The sequence below is a fragment of the Gossypium arboreum genome, chromosome 3 (assembly GCF_025698485.1).
Source record: "Gossypium arboreum isolate Shixiya-1 chromosome 3, ASM2569848v2, whole genome shotgun sequence".
NCBI lineage: Eukaryota > Viridiplantae > Streptophyta > Magnoliopsida > Malvales > Malvaceae > Gossypium > Gossypium arboreum.
In genome coordinates, this window is record NC_069072.1 from 136,406,226 (window position 1) to 136,430,523 (window position 24,298).

The 24,298-nt window shown below is 35.2% G+C and overlaps 2 protein-coding genes across 2 annotated transcripts in view; one reads left to right on the forward strand and one right to left on the reverse strand.

The window, feature by feature from the left end:
- LOC108475203 (purple acid phosphatase 15-like) overlaps window positions 1–7,992 on the reverse strand; it is a 48,202-nt gene extending 40,210 nt beyond the window's left edge. The window contains exon 1 of the mRNA XM_053026345.1: window positions 7,652–7,992. Coding sequence (XP_052882305.1) covers window positions 7,652–7,922 — 271 coding nt within the window. The 5' untranslated portion in view covers window positions 7,923–7,992. The remainder of the gene's footprint in view (window positions 1–7,651) is intronic.
- Window positions 7,993–12,721: 4,729 nt separating this feature from the next.
- LOC108474812 (ER lumen protein-retaining receptor) lies at window positions 12,722–16,297 on the forward strand. The gene is made up of 6 exons (XM_017776834.2): window positions 12,722–13,056; window positions 14,368–14,633; window positions 14,806–14,921; window positions 15,632–15,705; window positions 15,863–15,926; window positions 16,007–16,297. The coding sequence occupies exons 1-6, from the start codon at window positions 12,966–12,968 to the stop codon at window positions 16,041–16,043; spliced, it is 648 nt and encodes a 215-aa protein (XP_017632323.1). The 5' UTR covers window positions 12,722–12,965; the 3' UTR covers window positions 16,044–16,297.
- The last annotated feature ends 8,001 nt before the right edge of the window (window positions 16,298–24,298 follow it).

Sequence of the window (24,298 nt, forward strand, 5' to 3'; positions counted from 1 at the left end):
TCAAGCTCAAAATAAACACATGATTAATATATAAAAACACGTCATTTTAGAGTATTATCAAATTCCCCTACTTAGCCCATGCTTGCCCTCAAGTATGGTTCCTATCGATTGTGAAAGCTAGATTCTGCCATAAAAGAAATACCACTCCAAAGTTTCATAGAAATTAGTTAAAAACGCATATGAAAAATAAAGAGACCTCTAAGCTTGCTTTAAGTAAAAGCAGAAAAAGTATTCCAATTATTTCACACAAAATTAAGATCGACTTGAGTTATGCCATTTAGGTAAATTACCAAACCTACTAAGACACCTTAATTATTTCCTCCTTTAGTCCACAAAGTGCAACTTTATTAGTACTTATTTTTTTCTTTTTTTTTCTTTTTTTTTCTTTTTTTCTTTTTTTATTTTATTTTTTTAAATTTTATTATTATTTATTTACTTAGGAATATATTAAACCTTTTGACGCTAAGAGAGATGACAACCCAAGCACCCCACCCTAAGCATTTCATTAACATACGCCTAAAATTATTTATTTCAGGTTAGCGGAGTTTTACCCAACACGTCACACAACCTTTTGACGCTAAGTAGAATGACAACCCAAGTACCCTACCCGGTTACTCGATCGATCACGATTTGAGCCATACTCATAACCTCGGCTAGCGGAGTTTTACTTGTCACGTCACACAACCTTTTGACGCTAAGTAGAATGACAACCCAAGCACCCTACCCGTTACTCGATCACCACCACGATCTAAGTCAGTACTCATAACTATGGAAAACATTTATTAAAAATTAAACGATATTTAAAATTCTTGAGAACTCGGAAAGAAAAAAATTTAAGTGTCAAAAATAAGTTTCAATAATCACCTAATAGCCATGAACATTAATTAAGCATGCAATCATTTTAAGTGTTCACTTTATATTAAACTTGATCAATTTTACGAAAAGCAAGATAGAATTAACCCTATTAATCACAATTATTTTTAGCCTAATAAAAATAAAACAGTGGAGATGGAATCAATTATGGGAAAAATCATAACTTCCTTAGAAGGTAAGAATCATGCATAAAAGTCAAACAATATGACAGCGAAAATAGCAGATAATAACAGTAACAACGAAGAATGCCTCCCCCCCACTTAAAACACATAGTCCTCGATGTAAAAGTAAAAGGAAAACAAATAGGTGGAGAAAAAAAAAAGTTTAGAAAAACTCCCCATGTAGTTACCGTCGGTTGGCGCACATGGTGGAGAATAAGATGGCGAAGCGGCAAGAGGTGGAGACGGGGTGAGTGATATGTGCAATGTTGGTTTGGCTTCGGGTTCTCACCATGGTGGCTAAGAAATCGGTGGTGGGTGGTGGAGGAGAAAGGAGTCGGCGGTTATGGAGAAATTTGGGGAAGAAAAAAAAAAGTAAGGTTTGAGGGTTTTATTTGCTGAAAAGGGGTGTTTGGCTACATGTTTTGGGGATTCTAAGGCTGGAATAGAACTGTTTGGTCTGCAGAGATATGGTATTACAATTTGGAATAGAAGCTGCTTGACAACATGGATAGGGTTGTTTTAGCGCACACTTTCATCTTTTTTTTTCTTCAGATTTTCGCTCCATTTCACCTAGATCAAAGAAGAGAAATTTATTAATATTTAACTAAAATAAAATAAAATAAAATAATAAATATTAAATAATAAATAATAAAAGAAAATAAAGGAAAATAATAAATAAAAATAAAATAAAAATAAAATAAAAATAAAGATTGGGTTGCCTCCCAACAAGCGCTTGTTTAACGTCGCTAGCTTGACGCCTCAACTAGTATTGAAATGTTCAAATTTGAATTCTTTTGTTCTTATGAGCTTGGAAATTCTCATTTTTAACACGTCCACCATATTTGGGTTTAATTGTCCTTGCGCCTCTTTCTTTGGTTCTCAGATTTTCCTCCAAGGGCTGATCCCTTTTAAGTTGGCAATGGTCTCATCATTCTCCAAAATGTGCATTTGAGATGTTCAGAAGTGGATTTAATTTCAGATCTGGTGCACACTGCACAACAGAGGTAGAAGTTTAGTATTCATGAGAGCCAATAATTTATTAATGATTCAAAATCATCAAACATCATTTTGGTTTATCTCCATAAGATGACTCAAAAGTTTTTCTCTTGATGAGTCAATTATGTCGACACAGTTTACGTCCAAGACTTCACTTGGGTGACTAATAGTGCCATAAGCGTTAAAGCGCACAATCTCCCGTCAAACTCCATCGTGAGGGTTCCGCTTGTACATCAATCTTAGTATTCGCAGATTACTAAGGAAAGGTCGCCTAACAAGATGTCGAAGACCGAGTGTTATCCTCCTCCATTTTTATCACATAAAAATCTGCAGGGAAGATAAGCCCATTGACTTTGACTAATACGTCCTCGAGGACCCCTTCGGGATGCACAATAGACCTGTCTGCCAACTGAATGGTAACACCTGTCTTTGTCAAAAAACCCGCATTAAGTGATTCATAAATAGAATAAGGCATTACATTTATGGAGGCCCCTAGATCACACATAGCTTTCTTAATTCCCAAATGGCCAATTTTGCATGGAATAGCGAACATACCCCTATCTTTGCATTTAACCGGCATTTTCCGCTGTAGAACTGCGGAAACATTCTCACCAACACTTACCTTTTCATTACCTGTTAGTTTTCGTTTGTTGGTGCAAAGTTCTTTGAGGAACTTGGCATACCGCGAAATCTGTCTAATGGCATCTAACAGTGGTAAGTTGATCTCAACATTCTGAATGTTTCGAGGATCTCTTTGTCTTCCTTACTTTTTCGATTAATCGATTTAATCGTCACAGGAATGGAGGTTGGATTTTTGGCGATGGGGGTTTCGCTCGGATCGTTAAATCGTTTCCGGAGTTTCTGGGCGATTTCTTGACCAAGATTCTTGCCGAGAACGGTTCCGAGATCTTTCCGCCAGAACGCGTTCTTGCATTCGCATTCTACCTCGGGTTTGGTTCTGTTTGTGATGGTAGTTTCCTTTGAGAGTTTAATTTCTCAATTGATGTGGTCAACTCCCTTATGGATGCTTCAGTTTTCTGCTGAAAACCCTTCATTTCTCTTTGGAAATTGAGAGTTTGCTGTTGAAAATCAAGGACATTAGTTGCTAATTTATTGACCAAAGTTTCTAAAGAATTACCTGAATCTTACGACTGTTGTGGGGCTTGATTTTGGTATGGCTGGTTATATCGTGGATTAGCCCTATAACTAAAATTAGGTGGTCCTCCATCCCAGGTTGTAGGTATTGGCGTAAGGGTCGATATCGTCTTTGTGGTGGCCGGAAAATTTCCCACAAAGATCTAAATGGGCCATAGAATCGTCACACGACTAGGGCACGATCGGTCGTATGTTCGGTGTAGCACATATTCCACATACTCGGCTTGGTTTGATTTTTCTCGTAACAAGGAATTCACAATATTAATAAGTCTATCAAGTCTATCTTCAATTGTAGAATTACTTAGCTAGTGAACCCTTCTAGGGGGTTCAGGATTAGCTCGAAATTGCTGGGAATTTGCAGCCATTGTAGAGATTAAGTCCCTTGCTTGTTGTGGAGTCATGTTGACTAACGCTCCTCCACTCGCGGCATCTACCATATTCATCTCCATGGGTTTCAAGCCTTCATAAAAGTACTGGAGCAAAGACTGTTCCGTTATACCGTGTTGTGGGCAACTTGCACACAACTTCTTAAATCGCTCCCAATAGTCGTATAGAGTCTCTGCGTCTTTTTGCCTTATGCCCACGATTTCTCTTCTTAACTCAAATTTCGTGATGCGGGAAAAACCTATTAAGGAATAAACGAGATAGATCACCCAAGTTGTAATGGATCCAAGAGGTAAATAAAATAACCATTCCACGTTTGAATCGCTAAGGAAAAAGGAAAAGTCGCAATTTAATTTGATCCTCGCCACCCCGAGGTTTCATACTCAAACAAACCATATGAAATTCTTTTAAATGCTTGTGGGGTTTTCATTTTGTAACCCACGGAAAGTTGGCGATGAGTGAATTAAGCGACTTTAATTCAAAATCAAGATCCATAGTAGGATACGCGATGCATAGTGGCGGTTGTTACATGTTGCGCTTGACCGATTGCGAATTGTCGAGCCATAAGTTGAGGTGTTAAATTAGGGTTTTCGTCAACCCTAGTGTTCGAAACTTCTTGGGAATCGACTTCTTCTTCTTTACTTTCTAACGTTTGATGGGGTTTTCGTTAACCCTAGACTCTACTTCGTCGTCGATTTTAATTTTTGGCGGTGGATTGCTTTGAGTTCCAACCACCATCGATCGCTTTTTCCTTAGTTTTGTTTCCTTTCGATTAGCTTTCAGCCTTTTCGATTTACGAGTCGAACGCAAGAGTACCGTAGCAGATCTGGTCATAGAAAACAAAGAAAAACAAGATTAGTATGTTGTCGGTCCCCGGCAACGGCGCCAAAATTTGATGCGGTCGTTGAGAGCACCAAAAATATCCTATTCACAGTAAAATAATGAAAAGAAATGGTAAAGGGAAGTAGGGTCGAATCCTCGGGGACCGGATTATCTGAATGCTTGTCTCTCGAAATCTCAGGCGTAATCGTGCCCAAGAAAACCTGTGTTCCTGAAAAAATTAAAAAAAATAGAATTTAAGAATTGATTTTGGAAGCGAAAATTAAATAAAAACAGAATTTAAAGTTTACTAAAATTATGATTACGAAAATAATAAAAATAATAAAGAGAGTTTTAAGTGAAAAGAAATTCTTATGGGAAAGTTCCAGCCTCCGGTTGTCTCATTCCTCCTTGGGCTCAATCCTTGGCTTTTGGATGATCCTTCTCGACTCAAGTAAGCCAGTTATAGTGGAAGATGACGCCTACGACCACCAGCTCCAAAGATTAGATTTACGATTTTTAGGGAACCTGACTCTAGCCAGTAATCTATGTTAGATCAACGCTTCTCAATGGCGAATCCCACGCCATTTTGTCTCTTTGGCTCGCCAACCTCGACGCAGATAAGTTAACGAACCGACTATGCAGTCCTTCCAAAACATACAAAGCGCCTTTTGCATATGCTTTGAAAAGCTTACTTCTTAAGGGCCATGGACGGGCGTCGGCCGTAGTCTTGAGAAGCGATGAATACTTGGCGAGAAGGCTAAGTCACGGATTCTAGGCCTCAAAACCCTTTTGGGGAAATATTGACAACTTTTGGCTAGAAAGGTTTTAGTGGTTCATGATAATGGAGGAAAGCAAATAAATAAAAATATGGAAAAAGAAATTTTATTGAAAAGAAATATGAAAGAACAAAAGACTTTTGGGGAGAGTGTTTACGAAAAAGATCCCCAAATAGAGTCACCTCACCCCCTATTTATAGTGCTAGGGAGATAGTCTAATTGAACTTAAATTCTAAAAAGATAAATACATTTAATTAAAGATAAACAAAGATAATTAAAATAAAATCCTAAATTTGAATAATCCTAATAATTATCTTAATATTAATTATCCTAATAGAATAAAAGAAAATAGAGTCTTCCAAAATAAAACCTCTTCTATTTGCTTTTAAGTCCTTGTGCCTTCTATGTTCGCACTTTTGGCACCATATTTGTCCCACGTTGCATATTGGCCCATTTAATCTCCAAATTGACGCTTTTTCCTTGAATTTACTTTTAGCCTCCAATTTAGTCCCTAAAAGATAAAAAGACATAAATAACTCAAATTAGTAGGCTCAAGCTCAAAATAAACACATGATTAATATATAAAACACGTCATTTTAGAGTATTATCATTAAAGGAAAGTAAACAAAAGTAATCCCAGATATCAATATATATATATATACATATATATACATGTAGTGAAAATACATACTACTATATATAATAATAATAGTAATATAGAAATACAAAGAGCAAATATAATAAGAATATTAAATAATGAAAAAGCAATGCTATATATAAATATATACATATATACGTGTATGTACATAAAAATATTCACTAATATATAATAATAATAATAATAATAATAATAATAATAATAATAATAATAATAATAATAATAATAATAATAATAATATTAAAGCTATTAATAATACTATATAATATAATATATATATATACATACAAGCATTAAATACAATAATAATAATAGAACACTAAAAGATATAATAATAACAGCAATAAATGTAATAGCATGACTAATGTTAAAATTAAAATAGAATAATAAAATAAAAATAAAAAATAAATAAATAAATAAATAAATAAATAAATAAAAGCACGGACGAAATTGAATTGGAAATAGAACTTTTGGGACAAATTCAAAATATATAAAGGAAAAGGGATTAAATCGCATGCTAATCAACCAGAGGGACTAAAATGGGGAATAACCCTCGTCTCAAAACGCAGCGACTTCAAAAGGACCGAATTGGAGAAGAAATAAAAATTCTGGGCATAAATTAAAAGCCAAGAGAATGAAATTTAAAAACAGAAAAATGCGGAAGGGCCGATCGCGCAATTAGACCATCAAAAGAAAACACGCGATCCTCGGACGACGGGTCGGGTCACACGCTGGTCAAACAAAACGACCGCTTTTGGCGTTGAGACCTAGGCACAAAAAGCAGTGCTGTTTTACCTCATTATAAAAGCCAAGTTTTTTTTTTAAAAAATTCATTTTCCTCATTCTTTTCCAAAAAAAAGCTAAAAACTCTCCCCCAAATCCTCTCAAACTTCTACTCTCCGGTGGAGCCACAGTTGCCGGACCACCGCCGTCCGCCGTCGCCGGCTGTCGCTCCGGCCACCGTACACGGTGGCCGGAAATCGCCCGTAGGTAGATTTTTCTCCTCTTTTTTTTATATTTTTATTTATTAAATATATGTGTTGTTTTATTAAAAATGGGGATAATATATGTAAGAAAATTCGAAAAGAAAAAAAAAACAAAATAGACCTTAGGCTTGCTGTTTTGGTTCTCCGATCTCTGATATGGGGGTATTCCCTGCTTTTGATGTGGCTAAAATCTCTATTTTTTACTTGAAATCGAATATTATTTTTTTTTATTTCTAAAAAATCCCAATGTTACAATGGTTTTGGGTTCAGCCTTTTATAGGCGTTTTTTTCTACAACTTGTTCTTTGTTTTCTGTCTCTTTCTCCTTTATTGCTGCAGGTAAATGGTGGTGGAGCAGAGAGCACTTGCAGGCGTCGGTGGTGGAGCAGAGGGGGGGGGGAGCATGTACTGACGGCTAGGGTTTCTTGGAGGAGTTTAGGATAGTGGGTTAGGGTTAGGTGAGGTTTGGGCTTAGTTGGGCTGAGTTATTTGGGTTAGTTTGTAATTGGGTTTAATGGGTTTTGGGCATTGGGCCCAAATTTGGGCTTGTACAGGGGTCAAAAGCTAATAATAGATTTTTAGAAAAGATTAAAATGTAATTTAACCATTATATTATTTTGTAATTTTATAAATATTAAAGAAATTATATGGTGAATTTACCTTTTTTGAAAGGACAAAGCTAGTGGCAACCCATGTCTATGCCGGTGCTCAAAGCGGAAATCTTTTAGGTACTTAAATAAGAGGCTACCTATTTATGTGTAATGATGACATGAAATGGAAGTTCCTAAATCTTAAATTTTTTTGGTAAGAAAAAAAGAGAGAAAGAGAAAGAGAAATAGACCTGTAATCCAAGAAATCCAGACATAATCATGGGTTGATGAAAGAGAGACAAAGATTTGTTCAGGCTCCCAACCTGTAACAATCCTTTGAACACGAGGATCATTGTCAGGCAAGTCCACAGCATGCCCTCTGAAACTCTTGTCTAAGGGGACTGTCACCGGCTTGAATGGTCCATCAACTGTACTTGGAATTGCTGCCCCAAAGCTTAACCTTCGCATTACAACTGAAACAAACACGGCAACAATAAACACAGAAACTGGAACTGTCCCCATGTCTCAAACTTTGAAACCAAAGATGTCATAGAGAGACACAAAATAAAATGAAAAGAGTTTAGACAAGTTCTCTCTCTCTAGATATATAGCATAAGTAAGTTTCAAAATACGAGCGTTTTGCACTGATCATATGAAAAATACATTAGGCAGTTGAAAAGGAAACCATTTGTGCATTGAGTGAAGAAAGATTTATATAAATGGAGAAAGACCATAACGAACCTCTCTTTATTTAAAAAAGGAAAATTAGATGGCTTTTTTTTTTCTAGCCATGGTACTATATATGGATTCATATTGGGTAAATATATATTTTGGTACTTGAATTTGATCTCAAGATTATTTTTCGTTCAATTGGGTATCTGAATTTGGTTTTTTTATTTAAATTGGTACCTGAATTTGATTTCATAGCTTAATTTGGTTCGAATAGCTAAGTAGTAATTTGGACCAAAAAGCCAAATTCAAGTACCAAATTAAACAAAGAAACCAAATTCCTGACCCTAGTTGGATTAAAAAAAATCTTAGGTACCAATTTGAATCCTAAAACCAAGTTTAGGTACCCAAATATATATTTGATGCATTTGCATGTTATAATTTTATATATCATTAAAAACTTTCAAAACTAATTTTGTTTATTGTAAAGTTTTGGGGTTTCTTTATAATTCTAAATTGCAATTTAAGTTGTACTTTTGAATGAATTGGCCTATATTACTTAGTGTATTGTATTTTTGTCCTTTCCTTTGAAGTGTTACAAAGCTTGTTTAACAGCTCATTTGTAGCACCCCAAACCCGGCCTAGAAGTTATGGCCGGATCCGGCATGTCACATCAAAAACGTAAAAAAAAAATTCCATTCTAAGTCCAGAAAATCATACTTGATGTTCAAAAGATTAATTCATTAAAGGTTAAAGTGAATGGAAGCTGTGCACCAGGTAGGAAACCGGAAAAGAGGTGGTGAGTCCATCGGACTGTTTAAGTACCAAGCTCCCTTCGGATCCAATCCTAGACATGCATACCGCCATTGCCACACTTTAACGTCATGGATATTTCTAGGAAACCGATTTGATTAAGTCATTTTTAGGAAAAGTGATTAATTTTGGAAAATACTTTCATTGCAGAAGCTTTGCTTGTTGTCGTGTTATTTTGAAATCAACTGTTGTTTTTGAAAACGCGCCCTAAAGCTATCCAATTTCAACAGTTAAAATAAGTATTACCTATCTTAGTAATACATATTAAAACCATCAAAAATAAATAAGCGGCCTTATTACATTTAAAAGCCCAAAACCTCAAACGTAATTAAAAGGATGTCCATTCACGGAAGAAAATCAAACTTTCGAGCGGGTGGCCACTCAAATTCCCTCACGACTCCAAGCCCACTATGGTTGGGGATTTCTGCGTGGATGAAAATAAAAGGGTGAGTTTGGGAAACTCGATGTGTAAAATAACCCAACCATAGCCTATATCAGCTCAAACCACGAAATAGAATAAGTTGGCCTTAGCCCGAGCGAATTCGAATAAAGCCCATAGGCCCATAATGAGCGAGCAGATATTACATGTTTATGCGAAACCCAACCATATCCAACCGTATACACCCCCGTACCAACCTTACACCGTGTGGGGAGACAACTCGACCCACCCAACCGCTACACACCACAGAATTTGCAGCATGGCTGCTAGAACAGATAATGTGACAGAGTCACTAGATACAGATAATCGTGGCAGAGCCAACAGAACAGATATATGTGGCAGAGCCACCAGATCAGATATTTGTGGCATAGCCACCAGAACGCTTCCTCCATAATATAACCCATGTCCCCATGTAACAGATATATAATCATGGCATACATCATACAGAATCAGATCGTTATGCTTTTCAGTCAAAATTAACCCTAGGGTATAACGGTAATTTTGCACCTAGGGGTATAACATAATTTTCCATACATAGGGTATTATAGTAATTTAGCTACTTTTAGGGTTTTCATGCATATCCTAACTATTTACGTACTATCGAACACTTACAGCACATACTTACCGAATTGGGCCCATTGGCCCATGAGCGATCTTTGGCCCATTAAGCCCAAATTATCAAAATGTACTGAAATCGCAGCGTCTTGCGGTTTATTACTTTAGATTACCAAATATACAAACCCAACTATTTTACGAGCATTCGCACACTCATAAATTCTCAAAATACCGACTTTTCGGCATTTCGACTTTTCGACTTTTGCCAATCTAGTCTATGAGAGGGTGTCGATTACACACATTTTTTTATGACGATATCTTGTGAGATCTACACACGAACCGCCTACAATTGGATTACTAACACGTTAATCTAACTATTCAAATACAAACTACGTATTAACCCCTTACAATATTTGGCCAACCGCACCTACAGATCATAGTAAGCTTATAAGAAATCAATAAGCAACTCATTAACAAATTTTTGTCAATGTTTACCACATAATCATAATTTCACTGCAAGGTGTCTTCCTGAGCAACAGTCACTAAATTATTTATAACTGGAGCTACGAAACTCCAAATCAAGTTCCGTTAATTTTCCCTAAAAATAGACTCATATATCTTCTATCCATAAAATTTTCAGAATTTTGGGTTTAGCCAATCAATACCAGATTTTTCTCAAAGTTTCCCATGTTTCACTGTTTGACTAATCTGACCACTCTTCATTACGAATCAAATTTCTCATTGTACAGAATTCAAAATATATTCTTGTTTATTTCATTAGAAACTAGACTCAATAATCTTTAATTACATAATTTATTCAGCTTCTAATTCATCTCCCACAATTTATGATGATTTTCCAAAGTCACGTTACTGCTGCTGTCCCAAGCAGATTTATTACCAAATTACTCTTTCACACATACCTTGCATGCATGTTATTTAAACATGTATATCACCAATCAATCATCACATATCTATGATTTTACTTAAGAATAATCTCCATTTCATCGTTTTAAAGCACAACATGTTAGCTGATTTTTCCCATTAACATCTAAGGCACATGCATGCTCATTTGTTTGGCTCAACTTCACCTATCTTCCATTTTTTTCATCAAAAGAACATGAAACAACAACCATTTCCTTCATTTTAACTCATGACTAAATGCTCACAACACAACTAAAAACCAAAATATGCTTCAAGAGTTAAGGTAGAATCAAGAAGAACTCATGAACATCAAGATAGAAGCCAACTACCATGAACTTACCTTCAATTTTCTTCCCCAAGTAACCGAACACTCAAGAGCTTTCTCCTCTCCTTTCTCTTCTCTAACTTTCAGCTATGATGAACAAAGATGGACAAAACTTTGTTCTTTTCACCCATTTTTCTTTTAATAAAACTTCATATTTCATCCATTTAATTCTTTAATACAAAAGACATGAAATTCTTATCATGAAACATTTACCTAACCCATTATCATGAAACATTTACCTAACCCATTATCATGGAACATTTACCTAACCTATTATCAATTTGTTTCAATTTGTACCATAAATTATGGATATCAAGTGTACATTTGGTCTACAACAACATGATGGCTGGCCACTTTATGTAAAATGGGAGGTTTGTCATGCAAATCCTCCTATTTTACACTTCTATTTATTTGGTCACTTCAATTTAGCTTATAGCATTTTCAAACATTTTCACATAGGTCCTATTTCGTAATTTCACTCACAAATGACAAAAATTAAACCATGAAATTTTGCCAACATTCACAGAATTCCCGAAAATTGGGGCGTTACATCATTCGCTTACCTTTCAACCCTCCTTTGCTTTTTGGCGTATAATTCCTTTGGATTCGTAAGGGATAACTCCTATTATTTTGGTATCATTTTCTAATCATGTGACTAGGAGTTTGATCTTCGTTCATGAGAATAGAGTACATTTCATAAATAATCATTTATTTCTTTTAAAAACACCTATAGTAAAAAGATTAATTACTATTACTAGAGATGGATACCTTAATTACAACAAAAGATTAAAGTTTAGAAGTAAAATGTTAATCTACATTCAGAGTATATTTATTAAAGGACTACATGACAAAGAAAAGTAAGAGGCATTGGAACTTATGATTTAGAATGCTCTCGGACATAAATCAATATTTCATAAAAGAAGGAGCAAAGTAGAAGACTATAATAGTGACATTTAGTTAGTAGGAAGGACAGATTTTACCTAACATAAGTCAAAGTTTAGTACATAGTTGATCTTTTGCCTATCTATTGCTCAAATCTATTGGTTAGCTCAAATTTATTGGTTAGCCAAAGATTATTTGTGTAAAATTTTCTCTAATTATAAATATATAGATCTTTTTCGTATCACATAATTTTATCATGTTAACAAATAGGTTTCGAGTCTTAAAAAGCTTGAGCTCTTATTAACTAACAATTGATTGATGCCACATATATTAACAGATCTCATTCTATTCACCCATGTCATTTGTGTAGAATTTTCTCTTATTATTGATGTACAAATTTTTTCCGTGTCACGTATTTTTTTTAAACTTTAAATAGTATGAAGTTATGTAAATATTATGGAATTGGAACTCTTTTTGGGTCTTTCTTCATCCTTACATAGAATTTGATATATTTTTGAGTGGGCATCATAAAATTGTAATTTTTATCAAATCGAAAATTAAACGATAGTTTAGATACATGGAATTAACCCTAATCTTTAATTAACTTATTGAATGTGTGGCACAAAAGGCTCAAATTGAGGTCCCTATCCTTGAATTAATCCTCTTAGCTATTGTAGATTCAAAGCCCAAACAAGGGCCCATTTAGTAAATACACAATTCTTTATTTTCATTGATTTTCTTTCATTTTCCTGCGTTACTTTTCTGGGCAAGGAAAGGAAATAATTAATTCGCTGAAAAAAGTTAAGAAATTTCTGGATCAATCTGAGATTTTCTGCTTCTTTTTCTTTGCAGAAATAAACTTTCCCGGCTGATTCTCACACACAAAAAAAAAAAAATTCAAATTTCATTCTCTTATTTTATTTTATTTCATATTTTGGGAAATTTAGAACGATAAGCGACAATGAATATATTCAGATTAGCAGGGGACATGACCCATTTGTTTAGTGTTCTTGTTTTGCTTCTTAAGATCCACACAATCAAGTCTTGTGCTGGTACGTTCATTTTCCAAATGTTTACTTTAATTTTTGTTTCTGGGCTCAGTTCATTTTATGTTGTACTCTTTTCCCAGTAATTTACTGCTTAATATAAAAGAATCGAATATTTAGGTTAAATTGTGTGTGGGTTTTTGCTAGTTTATTGAATACTCAAATTGGAGCCATGTAAAATGTGGAAACTTTAGCTGAATAGAAAATGTGACCCTTTTTTTTTATTTTTAATGTATGGAATATAAATTCTTGTATTTTGTGAATTTGTTTTTAGTAATTTGAATTTGTATGTATGTTCATTGGAAGTTTAGAAGCAAGGAGGTCGGATCATTAGGACTTTATGTGATGCATCTATTTTGAGTTAAAGTGTAGTTAGTTGTTGGATTTAGTGTCACTGTTGGCATCTTATTTTAGCTGATTTCCTTTCTATTTGTACCGATAAACCTCTAGAGGTTTTGAAATTAGCAACTGATTATTTTTTATGTGTGAGAGTTTTTATGGAAATCTATAAGCTAATTACATTTTGTAGGATCATACAGTCGGGTTAGTGGTTTTTATCTCATGCTGGCCTATGGTTTTGAGATGAACATCATGAAATCTGTATATGATGAGAGCATTAAACTATAAACATAGCCGAGGTAGTGATATGTTTCGTATCATGCTATTTGAAGTTTTTTTGGGGCCGCAGTGTCAACTAAATTTATATTCTTTTGATCAAGTTGATTATTTCCAGTTGCACAACTAGCTTGTTGGAAATATTTTCTTTCTTTGCTCCTGTCCTTTTCACTTTCAAATTTTATGTGTGGTGTGATGATGGGAAGATTCATGGGTGGCTAAAGCCATCTTACTCACTAGAAGTTGAGGCTGTTATTTTTAGAAGTTAGAGATGCTATATCAATTGAGGATGCAGTGAGCAAAAGCTTGCTAATAATAAGTGACTGTACACATGCGCGGGTTCTATCACATGTTGATGGAGTATTTGGTGCTCTTTCTTCACAAATTACATATGTATAGATATAATTGTATAACATCTCGACCTTGATTACTGTTACGAGGGGGAAAAAAACACAGCATGTAATGAAACTCAAAAGGTAGGAATCCTAGATCCTTGTATTCATTCATAGGCATTTTACAACATTTGATTTAACTTGAGCGAGATTCCATTTTGGGCCTGGTCTTTTCCTGTTTGTTCCCTTGTTTATATACCTCCACTGTGCTATTGTGTATTTGTGTTCGACATTCAGTTCTGTCTCACAATCCCTGTCATGTCTTATGAGTGATTTTCTGGCTCTAAATATCTATGATATTTTTGTGCAGGCATTTCACTGAAGACTCAGGAACTCTATGCTATTGTCTTTGCTACTCGTTACTTGGACATATTCACTAATCATATCTCGCCTTATAACACAATCATGAAGCTAATATTCCTGGGCAGCTCTTTCTCAATTGTATGGTACATTCGGTATCACAAAATAGTTCGTAGATCTTATGATAAGGACCAGGATACATTTCGACATTATATCCTTATACTGCCTTGCCTGATTCTTGCCCTTCTTATAAACGAGAAGTTCACCTTCAAAGAGGTATCGACATCCTTCTGTTTGTTGGGATATGATAACAGTATGTTCATATTAATTACTGGTTAACTTATAAGCTCTCTAAACTGTTGATCTGTTTTATATTAATTATTCATTATTATCCTTCTGGTTATATTTTTATATATTGATTATTGTCTTAAAAAAATTTGTTGAGCAGGTCATGTGGACATTTTCCTTGTATTTGGAAGCTGTCGCAATACTTCCTCAGCTTGTATTGTTGCAAAGGACTAGAAATATTGACAACTTGACTGGACAATATGTGTTTCTCCTTGGGTAACCACTGTATTCTTTAAAAATCCTAATCAGTTGCAAGTTTTCTATTTTATTACCTTGCATGAAGGACCCTTATTTCCTGGCTCAGTTCCCTATAATGTTGCCTCCTTCCTGAGGAAACAAAAGAGAGAAGTCTCTAAAATAGAGTTGACATCGTATTGCCGCTTGGTTTCCACTGATATCTTTTTTATGAAAAGTTGATATGATTATATGTTGGACCAAAGTTGTCTATTTTCAGATGTGATTAACTGCAGTTGAACTTTGCGAGTATGACTGTTCTTGTATAACTTCTGTTATGTGCTTTCATGTGGTTTTTAGTCTTTTACACTGGGTTCTGTCTATCTCTGTTTGCTATTATAGTTAGGAGACAAGGCGCCATTAGGAGCAATGTGACCTCAAAATTCATATCCCTTTAGCCTTCAGTTCTATCTTTTCTTCCCTTTCTTTATGTAGTTTTTGGGAATTGGGGGTCACAGCGATGATAGTTGGTACATGTGACTTGAAAGATGCCTAAAAACTTCAAGAGCATAGTGTTGTATGAATCCTTTGGGGAAATTTTTTTGGTACATTGATGCCAACTTCCAACAACCCTTGCCACTACAACTGTGGCTTTGTTGGCTTATGTCTGCACTCTCTTTGTCTTTATAGGTCACCAACTTCCTAATGTCTAATTCTTGGTTATGGACTAATATAGTTCCTTGTTTTTGCAGTGCATACAGAGCATTGTACATAGTGAACTGGATTTATCGGTACTTTACTGAGGACCACTTTGTCCACTGGATAAGTATGTACTCTTCTCTGTCTCCCTTCATCTTTTACTCCAAGTCGGTAGCCATGGGTGTATGAAGAGTGTGTCAATATATCTACGCCAACACATTTGTTATGTTCTATGCTGTATGTGTTATTTCTAACACCTTGTTTACATGATTGCTGCCTTTCAGCTTGGATTTGCGGTCTTGTCCAGACATTGCTTTATGCTGATTTCTTCTACTATTACTTCCAGAGGTAACCCCCTGTCTCACACTCTGGAAAGCACTTCATACCTATGTTAATGATTGCAACTTATTTGATTATTATGCCTGCAGCTGGAAGAACAACATGAAGCTCCAATTACCAGCTTGAGATTTTCATGGTGCAAGTTTTGTATTAGCATACATGGATATAAGGTGGTCAATCTGCTTTGATAACTGTTGCTTGATATTTTATTGATTTACCCCTTTGTTTGGGGTGCTTTTAGCAAGCTTTTAAGCAACATAGCTTGGTTAAGACCCAAATTCTATATGCCTTAAGAGATTGTATTGCATAATCTGTATGTGGATATCCAAGGATTGATAACCACGTTTGTTTTTAATCTATTGCAGATAGTAATTAAAATATTTAAATTCGAATATTATCCGAATTTGTAAGATTTAAATTTACAAAGAGCCGATCAAATGTTTACAAATATTTAAATTTATATTATTTATACTTAATGTTGTGTTTACGTGAACCAATTATTTAAATAGTAGACGAAGTACAAGATTATTTAACTGTATAAATAATATAATTGTTTTATCTTTTAACTTAATAAGTAAATATTTATTAAAACAACATATTTTTGTTTTTAACTTAATAGTTTTGACTTTTAACTTTAGAAAAAGTAAATATTTATTAAAATGATGTAGTTTTGTTTTTCTTATTTGGATTTTCGGATAACTTGAATCGTGTAATTTATATTCGAGTTAAACCAAAAAAATTATTTTTTTATTCGAGTTGATCTGAACAATTTGATTAACTCAAATAATTCGAACTATTTAACTCAAAATTTAAATTTTTTTATAGAGTTTTTTGAATCGAATCGGATTTTACTCACCTTAATCATTGGCTTATCACCAGGACCAGCCTTGAATGGCGAAGTCTTCATATTTCTTTGTACCAAAGGGTCAGTGAACCGACGACCAACCAGAAGTTTAGCATCGAAAGAGACTTAAAAACATTTTTGTTCAAAAACATCCAAAGAGAGGAGACTAAGAAATTTCCAAGACTTCCAACATTTCCATGAATTGAAACCTTATACCTATATTTTAGGTATCAAATCTCACAGGTTCATGTTGAGTTCAAAATCTACTTCTTTTGAAGTGTAACGGGCATACTCCAATTGACTTGAAAGTTATGCTTCAATTCTTATAACCGAGAGTATATACGTTAATTAATTAAATATCAAGAAATTAGATCAGTAGTAAAATTGATGCCTAGACTTACATGATATGGGTTCAAATTTATCAGTATTTCAATTAATTTTAATTTCACAATGTTATATTGTAATATCATGTAAAAAGAATCATAAAAGCAAGTGAAAAGACCTAAGTTTTCCACCAATTATAACTTTTTGAAAATTGATGTCAAGCCCGAAATGACCGTCACAAGTAAGCATATGAAACGTGTGAAGAGAAGACCTTATTTTTCCACATAACTAAAGCTTTTTACACCATAGGAACTCACAAGGAAGTCACGTTAAACACACACATATCTAAAATTTATAGCAAAGTTTTTAAGCAAATATGGAATGTAGGTTTTGTTGGTATATTTTATTGTAGGGTGTAATTGAATCGATTCGATCTCAAATACTGTTAAGTTCAAGTTTAATTTGAAATTTAAAGCTTGATACTCGATCGAACTTATATTTTTAAGCTCGAAATTAAATTCGTTTATCAATTTTTGTACTCGAGCTTGAGCTCGAGCTCGCCTCAATAATTAAATTTAGGGTTAATAATATATATTAAGGGCAATATTGTGATCTAATAATATAAAAATATGAAAAGTTCGATAAGATTCGCGAACTATTCGAGTCAAGTATTATTATGCTCGAATCCGGATCGACCTACAGCTCGACTCAATAATTACCTAATCAAATTCAAAAATTTTTGAGCCGAATTCGAATAGCTTGCGGATATGGATGTCTCATTTGCACCTCTACTTCATTAGATAACAAGTGGCATTTTGAATTATTACAGGTATAATAATTACTTTGTTAATTACTTTATTAGTATCTTAAACAAGAAAGCATTTATATTTTATATATTGTAATTTATGAATAGAAATATAAATATTTGTGATTTTAAAAAGTATTATTTTACCTGCAAGTATATGTTTGAACCGTTGAGACGTTGTTGAAAGGGAATAGCTATTAACCTCAAACATAGACCATAAAACAAACATAAAGAATAAAAAAATATTATGTCCATGAATAAAACAAAAAATGAAGACCTAAAATTTCCATTAATAAAGCGAAGTCAATACTAACTTTGTGTAAGTGTAAGAAGGGCATAAATGAAACTCACAAGAAAGCCACATGAATTTTATAACCCCAACTAGACGATTTTATGTCGCCTCACACTTTTCTTTTCTTATTTTAATTGATTGAACTTGGAACTTATCTCCTCACATCAATTGCTCCATTTATTTTGTATAACCTAAAATAAAATTATAAAATTATAGTTTTAACTTTATAAAATTTATTATTTGTCTTTTGATCCTGAAGAGAGACAAATTAACATACCTATTCTTGAGGCCATAACGACGACTTGAATTATGATGGCACACATTTTCTAAGTCTTCGTTTTTGTTAAATAGGAAAGCTGATGGGCATCTCCACTAAATTCCCACCCACAAGAATATACCTATTAATTTGTTTTTCTCAATTTAGCATCATAATTTTAATAACCACATAATTTTAATTTTTAAATGTTAGAGAATTAATAATATTAGTTATTTTAATAAATCCATAACATTAATATCAATAAGAGGAACAAAATATATGAAATTAAATAATAAGAACTAAAATTTTAATTCAATTGAGTAAGTATAGGGATTAAAACTATAAATTAATGTATAATAATTTCTCAGGCATTAATTGTGAGATTATTTCCATGAGGGGGGCCTATATAAGCTCAAGGTTGACGCAGAAGTCAATAGTCAATATTTGAAAGTTAATATTGTTGTTCCAATAGGGTCGGAAGCGTGTAAATTATTGTACTAAAAAATCACACAAAGTTCAATTCCCAGGGAAGAGAGGTGGATCACAAGGATCTCTTAAATACCAAGTCTTTCCTTAGTCAGAATATCCCTTTTATAGTAATTTAATAGCACAATTAAATACTACTATTATACCCTCAAATATTGAAAGAAAAATAGGACAAGAAAGAACACAAGAGTTTTAACGAGGTTCGTAAATTATACCTACGCCCTCGGCACTAACACCGGATGATAACTTTACTATCTCCAAAATATTACAAACAAATAGAATTCCTTAAGAATTCTCAAATGGGAGAAGAGAGAAACTAAGAGAAAAGATTGGTTGGGATGGTTGAAATGAAAATGAAAAGGCCTATTTATAGTTGAAGTTCAGGGACTAACTTGCAAATGGCCTAAAAATTAGGGACCAAAAGCGCAATTATCCCATTCAACTTTTCAACATTGATGCAACTTGCTTCACCTTTTAACAAGTTGCTTCCTACCTTTGTTGACTTTTCAACAATCTCCACCTTGAAGATTTGATTAGGATAATCGCATCTTCACACACTTCCTTCAACTCCCCAAATTCGATAAAGTTATCTTTTGTAGTGCCTCCAAATGCGCTCTCGGCGCCATACACTGAAGGTGCTCAAATTCTCAGGATGTTAATCAAGTTCAAACAATGATTAAACTTGATTGTTGTTACCACTTTGGTCATCATATCTGCAGGATTATCTGCTTTGTCGGAATCTTCTCAAGTAGAATTTTTCCTTTTCAAAGACTTCCTTTACAAAGTGATATCTTACGTCGATATGCTTGGTTCTTGAATGATAGACTTGATTTTTCGCTAAATGAATAGCGCCTCGACTGTCACAATATAGACTAATGTGACTTTGAACAACTCCCAAGTCTTTCAACAATCCATTAAGCCAAATAGCCTCCTTAATGACTTCAGAATCGCCATATATTCGCCTCTGTAGTAGACATACTCATCAGAGATCGCAAGGTAGACTTCCAACTCACTGGGGCTTTAGCAAGAGTAAACAGATACCCCGTAGTTGAACGACGTTTATCTAAATCACCAGCAAAGTTGGAATCAACATATCTAACTACAAACTGACCAAGTGTTTCATCCTGCTCAAAAACTAAACCAACATCTACGGTTTTTCGAAGATACCGCAGAATCCATTTCACGACTTGCCAATGTCCCTTTCGGGATCATGCATATACCGCCACAACTCCAACAGCTTGTGAAATGTCGGTCGCGTACACACCATCGATACATCAAACTCCCAACTGCATTAGCATATGGGACTTTTGCCATATATTCTCATTCTTCTTGATTTTCGGAGATAATTGAGCACTAAGTTTCAAATGAGAAGCAAGTGGGGTACTTACATGTTTTGTGTTTTCATTTACACCAAAACATTGTAATACCTTTTTCGATATTGCTTCGATTCAAACAAAGCTTGCCTCTCTGTCTATCTCTACTTATCTCCATGCCGAGAATCTTCTTGGCCTCACCTAGATCTTTCATCTCGAACTCTTGATTCAACTGAGCCTTCAGCTTATCTATCTCTTTTTGGCTCTTCGAAGCGATTAACATATCATCAACATACAAGAGTAGATAAATGAAAGATCCGTCATGTAGCTTTTGCAAATACACACAATTGTCATATTTGCTTCTTGTGTACTTCTGCCTTTTCATAAAGCTATCAAATCGCTTGTACCACTGCCTCGGGGATTACTTCAATCCATATAGCGATTTGTTCAGCTTACAAACCCAATTTCTACCACCAGCATCTTTGTATCCTTCGGGCTGAGTCATATAGATCTCCTCTTCTAACTCACTATGCAAGAAAGCCGTTTTAACATCAAGTTGAGCTAGCTCCAAATTCAACTGTGCTACCAAGGCCAACAAAATTCTAATGGAGGAATGCTTCACAACAGTGGAAAAAACATCATTGTAGTCAATTCCCTCCTTCTGAGCGTAGCCTTTAGCTACCAACCTTGCCTTGTAGCGAACATCTTTCTTGCTAGGAGATCCATCTTTCTTTGCGAATACCCACTTGCATCCGATTGCCCTTTTACCTTTCGGTAATTGCGCCAACTCCCAAGTATTGTTCTTCAGGAGAGATTGCATTTCTTCATCCATGGCGCTTTTCCATTTATCACTTTCTAAGCTTTGCATTGCTTCTTGATAAGTGATAGGAATATCATCATCAACAACCGGAAGGGCGTAGGCCACCATATCAGTAAATCGAGCAGGTTTACGAATTTCTCTCCTTGGCCTTGCAACTGCAACTGGTTCTGGTGTACTTAATGGTTCTTGGGTCAAAACCTCTTCAACCTCTAATTCCTCCATTGTGGCTGGAGAATTAGACTTATTAACTGGAAAATCCCCATCTGCTCAAACTCCACCTGTTTTGGAGTACACTCCACCTGCTGTGGAGTATCGCTCGTCTGAATATCTTTATCTGCTACCTTTTTCAATGTGGCAGATTCATCAAAGGTAACATCTCTGCTACAGATCATTTTCTTTGTGTCTAAGCACCAAAGACGAAATCCCTTCACTCCAGAAGTGATTCCCATAAAGAGAGCTTTCTTTGCCCTCGGATCTAACTTTGACTCCTTCACATGGTAATATGCGGTGGATCCAAACACATGTAAGGAATCATAATCAGAGTGGTTTTCTAGACCATACCTCCATAGGAGTTTTTCTTTCTAATGCAGATGATGGCAAGCGATTAACAAGATGGCGGTATGTCACACCTCGACCAAAATTGCTTGCCCAACCCAAAGATTGGACAACATACATCGAACTTTCTCCAGCGAAGTTCGATTCATACGCTCTGCCACTCCATTCTGCTGTGGTGTATCCCTAACTGTGAAGTGTCGAACAATACCATACTCTTGGCACACATCGAAGAACGGATCACTTCTATATTCGCCTCCATTGTCCGTTCTAAACCGCTTGATTTTCTTGCCATCGGTTTTCGATCATAGTTTTCCATTTAAGAAAAACTCTAAGCACTTCATCCTTAGTTCTCATGGTATACACCCAAACTCTTCGGAAAAGTCATCAACAAAAGTAACAAAGTAGTGTTTTCCTCCCAACGAAAGTGTTTTGGAAGGCCCCACACATCTGAGTGAACATATTCCAAAATACCTTTTGTATTATGGATAGCAGATCTTAATTTCACTCTCTTTGCTTTCCCGAACACAATGCTCGCAAAATTTTAATTTGCAAGCCTTTGCACCTTTCAACAATCCTTGCTTTGCCGAATTTGCAAGGATTTTTCGCTGGCATGTCCCAACTTCATATGCCACAACTGCATTGAGTCCAATTCTTTGTTACCGGAAGCTGCAGCGACTGCTCCAATAACTGTACTACCTTGGTAGTAATACAAGTTATTTTTCCGATGCCCTTCAATATCACAAGTCGCCAGATGTCACTTTCAAAACCCCATCTCTCATAGTAACAACCGAACCATTGGATTCCAAGGCTCCCAATGAGATGAGATTTTCTTCAAACCGGGCACGCATCAACATCGTTAGAACTCGGTTGATCCATCTTGATTCTTTAATTGGATTGAACCTATCCCAGCAGCTTTACGTGCATTGTCATTGCCCATATAAACAACTCCTCCATTTAGTTCTACTAAATCGAGAACCACTCCGGTTAGGGGACATATGATAGGTACAACCCGAATCCAATATCCACTCATCCGAATGGAGCAGCGATGATGATGCAACCATGATAATTCGAGTCACCGGTATCATGCTTTGCAACACAAGCATCTACAGCAGACTTTTCCCTTATTCTTCACTTTGGACAATTTTTCTTCCAAAGGCCTTTCTCATGACAAAAGGCACATTCATCTTTCCGAGTCCGGACTTTGACTTTGATCTCCCTTTTGAGTTTTCTTCCGAGTGTATGAACGACCTCGGACTACTAAAGCTTCAGATCTCGATTGAGTTTTTCTGTTTGTCCTTCTTTCTCTGTTCATAATCGTATAAGGCCGCATGAGACTTCGCTCGAGATATATCACTCTGCCATGAAGTAGAGTAGCTTCTAGGAACTCAAACTCCTCGGGAAGTGACCCCAACAAGATCAAAGCCAAATCTTCATCTTTGAATGTCTCATCCATATTCAGCAAATCGGTGACTAACGATTAAATTTGGTGATGTGATCATTCATTGTGGTACTTGGGACGTAAGTGAAGCGAAACAGTCTTTTCTTCAAGTGGAGCTTATTTTGACTGTTTTCTTCAAAATTTTTCTTCAAGTGCCACCCACAACTTATTTGCGAAGTCTCCTTTGAAAAAGCATACCTCTGCTCTCGAGAAAGGCATGATCGAATTGTGCCACATGCCAACCGATTGATCGCCTTCCAATCTTTCTCCTGACATCATCTGGTTTCTCTTCATCAATGGCAATGTCTAGACCTCGCTGAAAAGGGCATCTAGAACCTCACTTTGCCACATACCAAAATGGCCCGTGCCATCAAAGATCTCCACGGCCAATCTTGCATTTGCAATTGTCGGTCTTGTCCACATGGATGATGTTGAAGCTCCTACACCGACCGTTTTCTCCATAATCTTTCAATATACCTAAGGAAATCTTTTTCGATGTGGAAGATCGGTTTAAAGCGCAACCACGAGCATACTACGATTAACCTTGACTCTTGATACCACTTGTTGTTTCAATAGGGTCGGAAGCATGTAAATTATTGTACTAAAAATCACACAAAGTTCAATTCCGGGGAAGAGAGTGGATCACAAGGATCTCTTAAATACTAAGTCTTTCCTTAGTCGAATATCCCTTTTATAGTAATTTAATAGCACAATTAAATACTACTATTATACCTCAAATATTGAAAGAAAAATAGGACAAGAAAGAACACAAGAGTTTTAACGAGGTTCGTAAATTATACCTACGTCCTCGGCACTAACACCGGATGATAACTTTACTATCTCCAAAATATTACAAACAAATAGAATTCCTTAAGAATTCTCAAATGGGAGAAGAGAGAAAACTAAGAGAGAAAGATTGGTTGGGATGGTTGAAATGAAAAATGAAAAGGCCTATTTATAGTTGAAGTTCAGGGACTAACTTGCAAATGGCTTAAAAAATTAGGGACCAAAATTGAATTATCCCATTCAACTTTTCAACATTCGGTGCAACTTGCTTCACCTTTTTAACAAGTTGCTTCCTACCTTTGTTGACTTTTCAACAAATATAATGAATTATGTGATTGTTGATATATGTAACGATATTTTCTTAACAATTTCCTCCAACTACTTGGTAGATGGTGCCATATTACATCACAATGGGTCACCAAATGTATATACATTACATCATAATTGAAAATTTTAAACAAA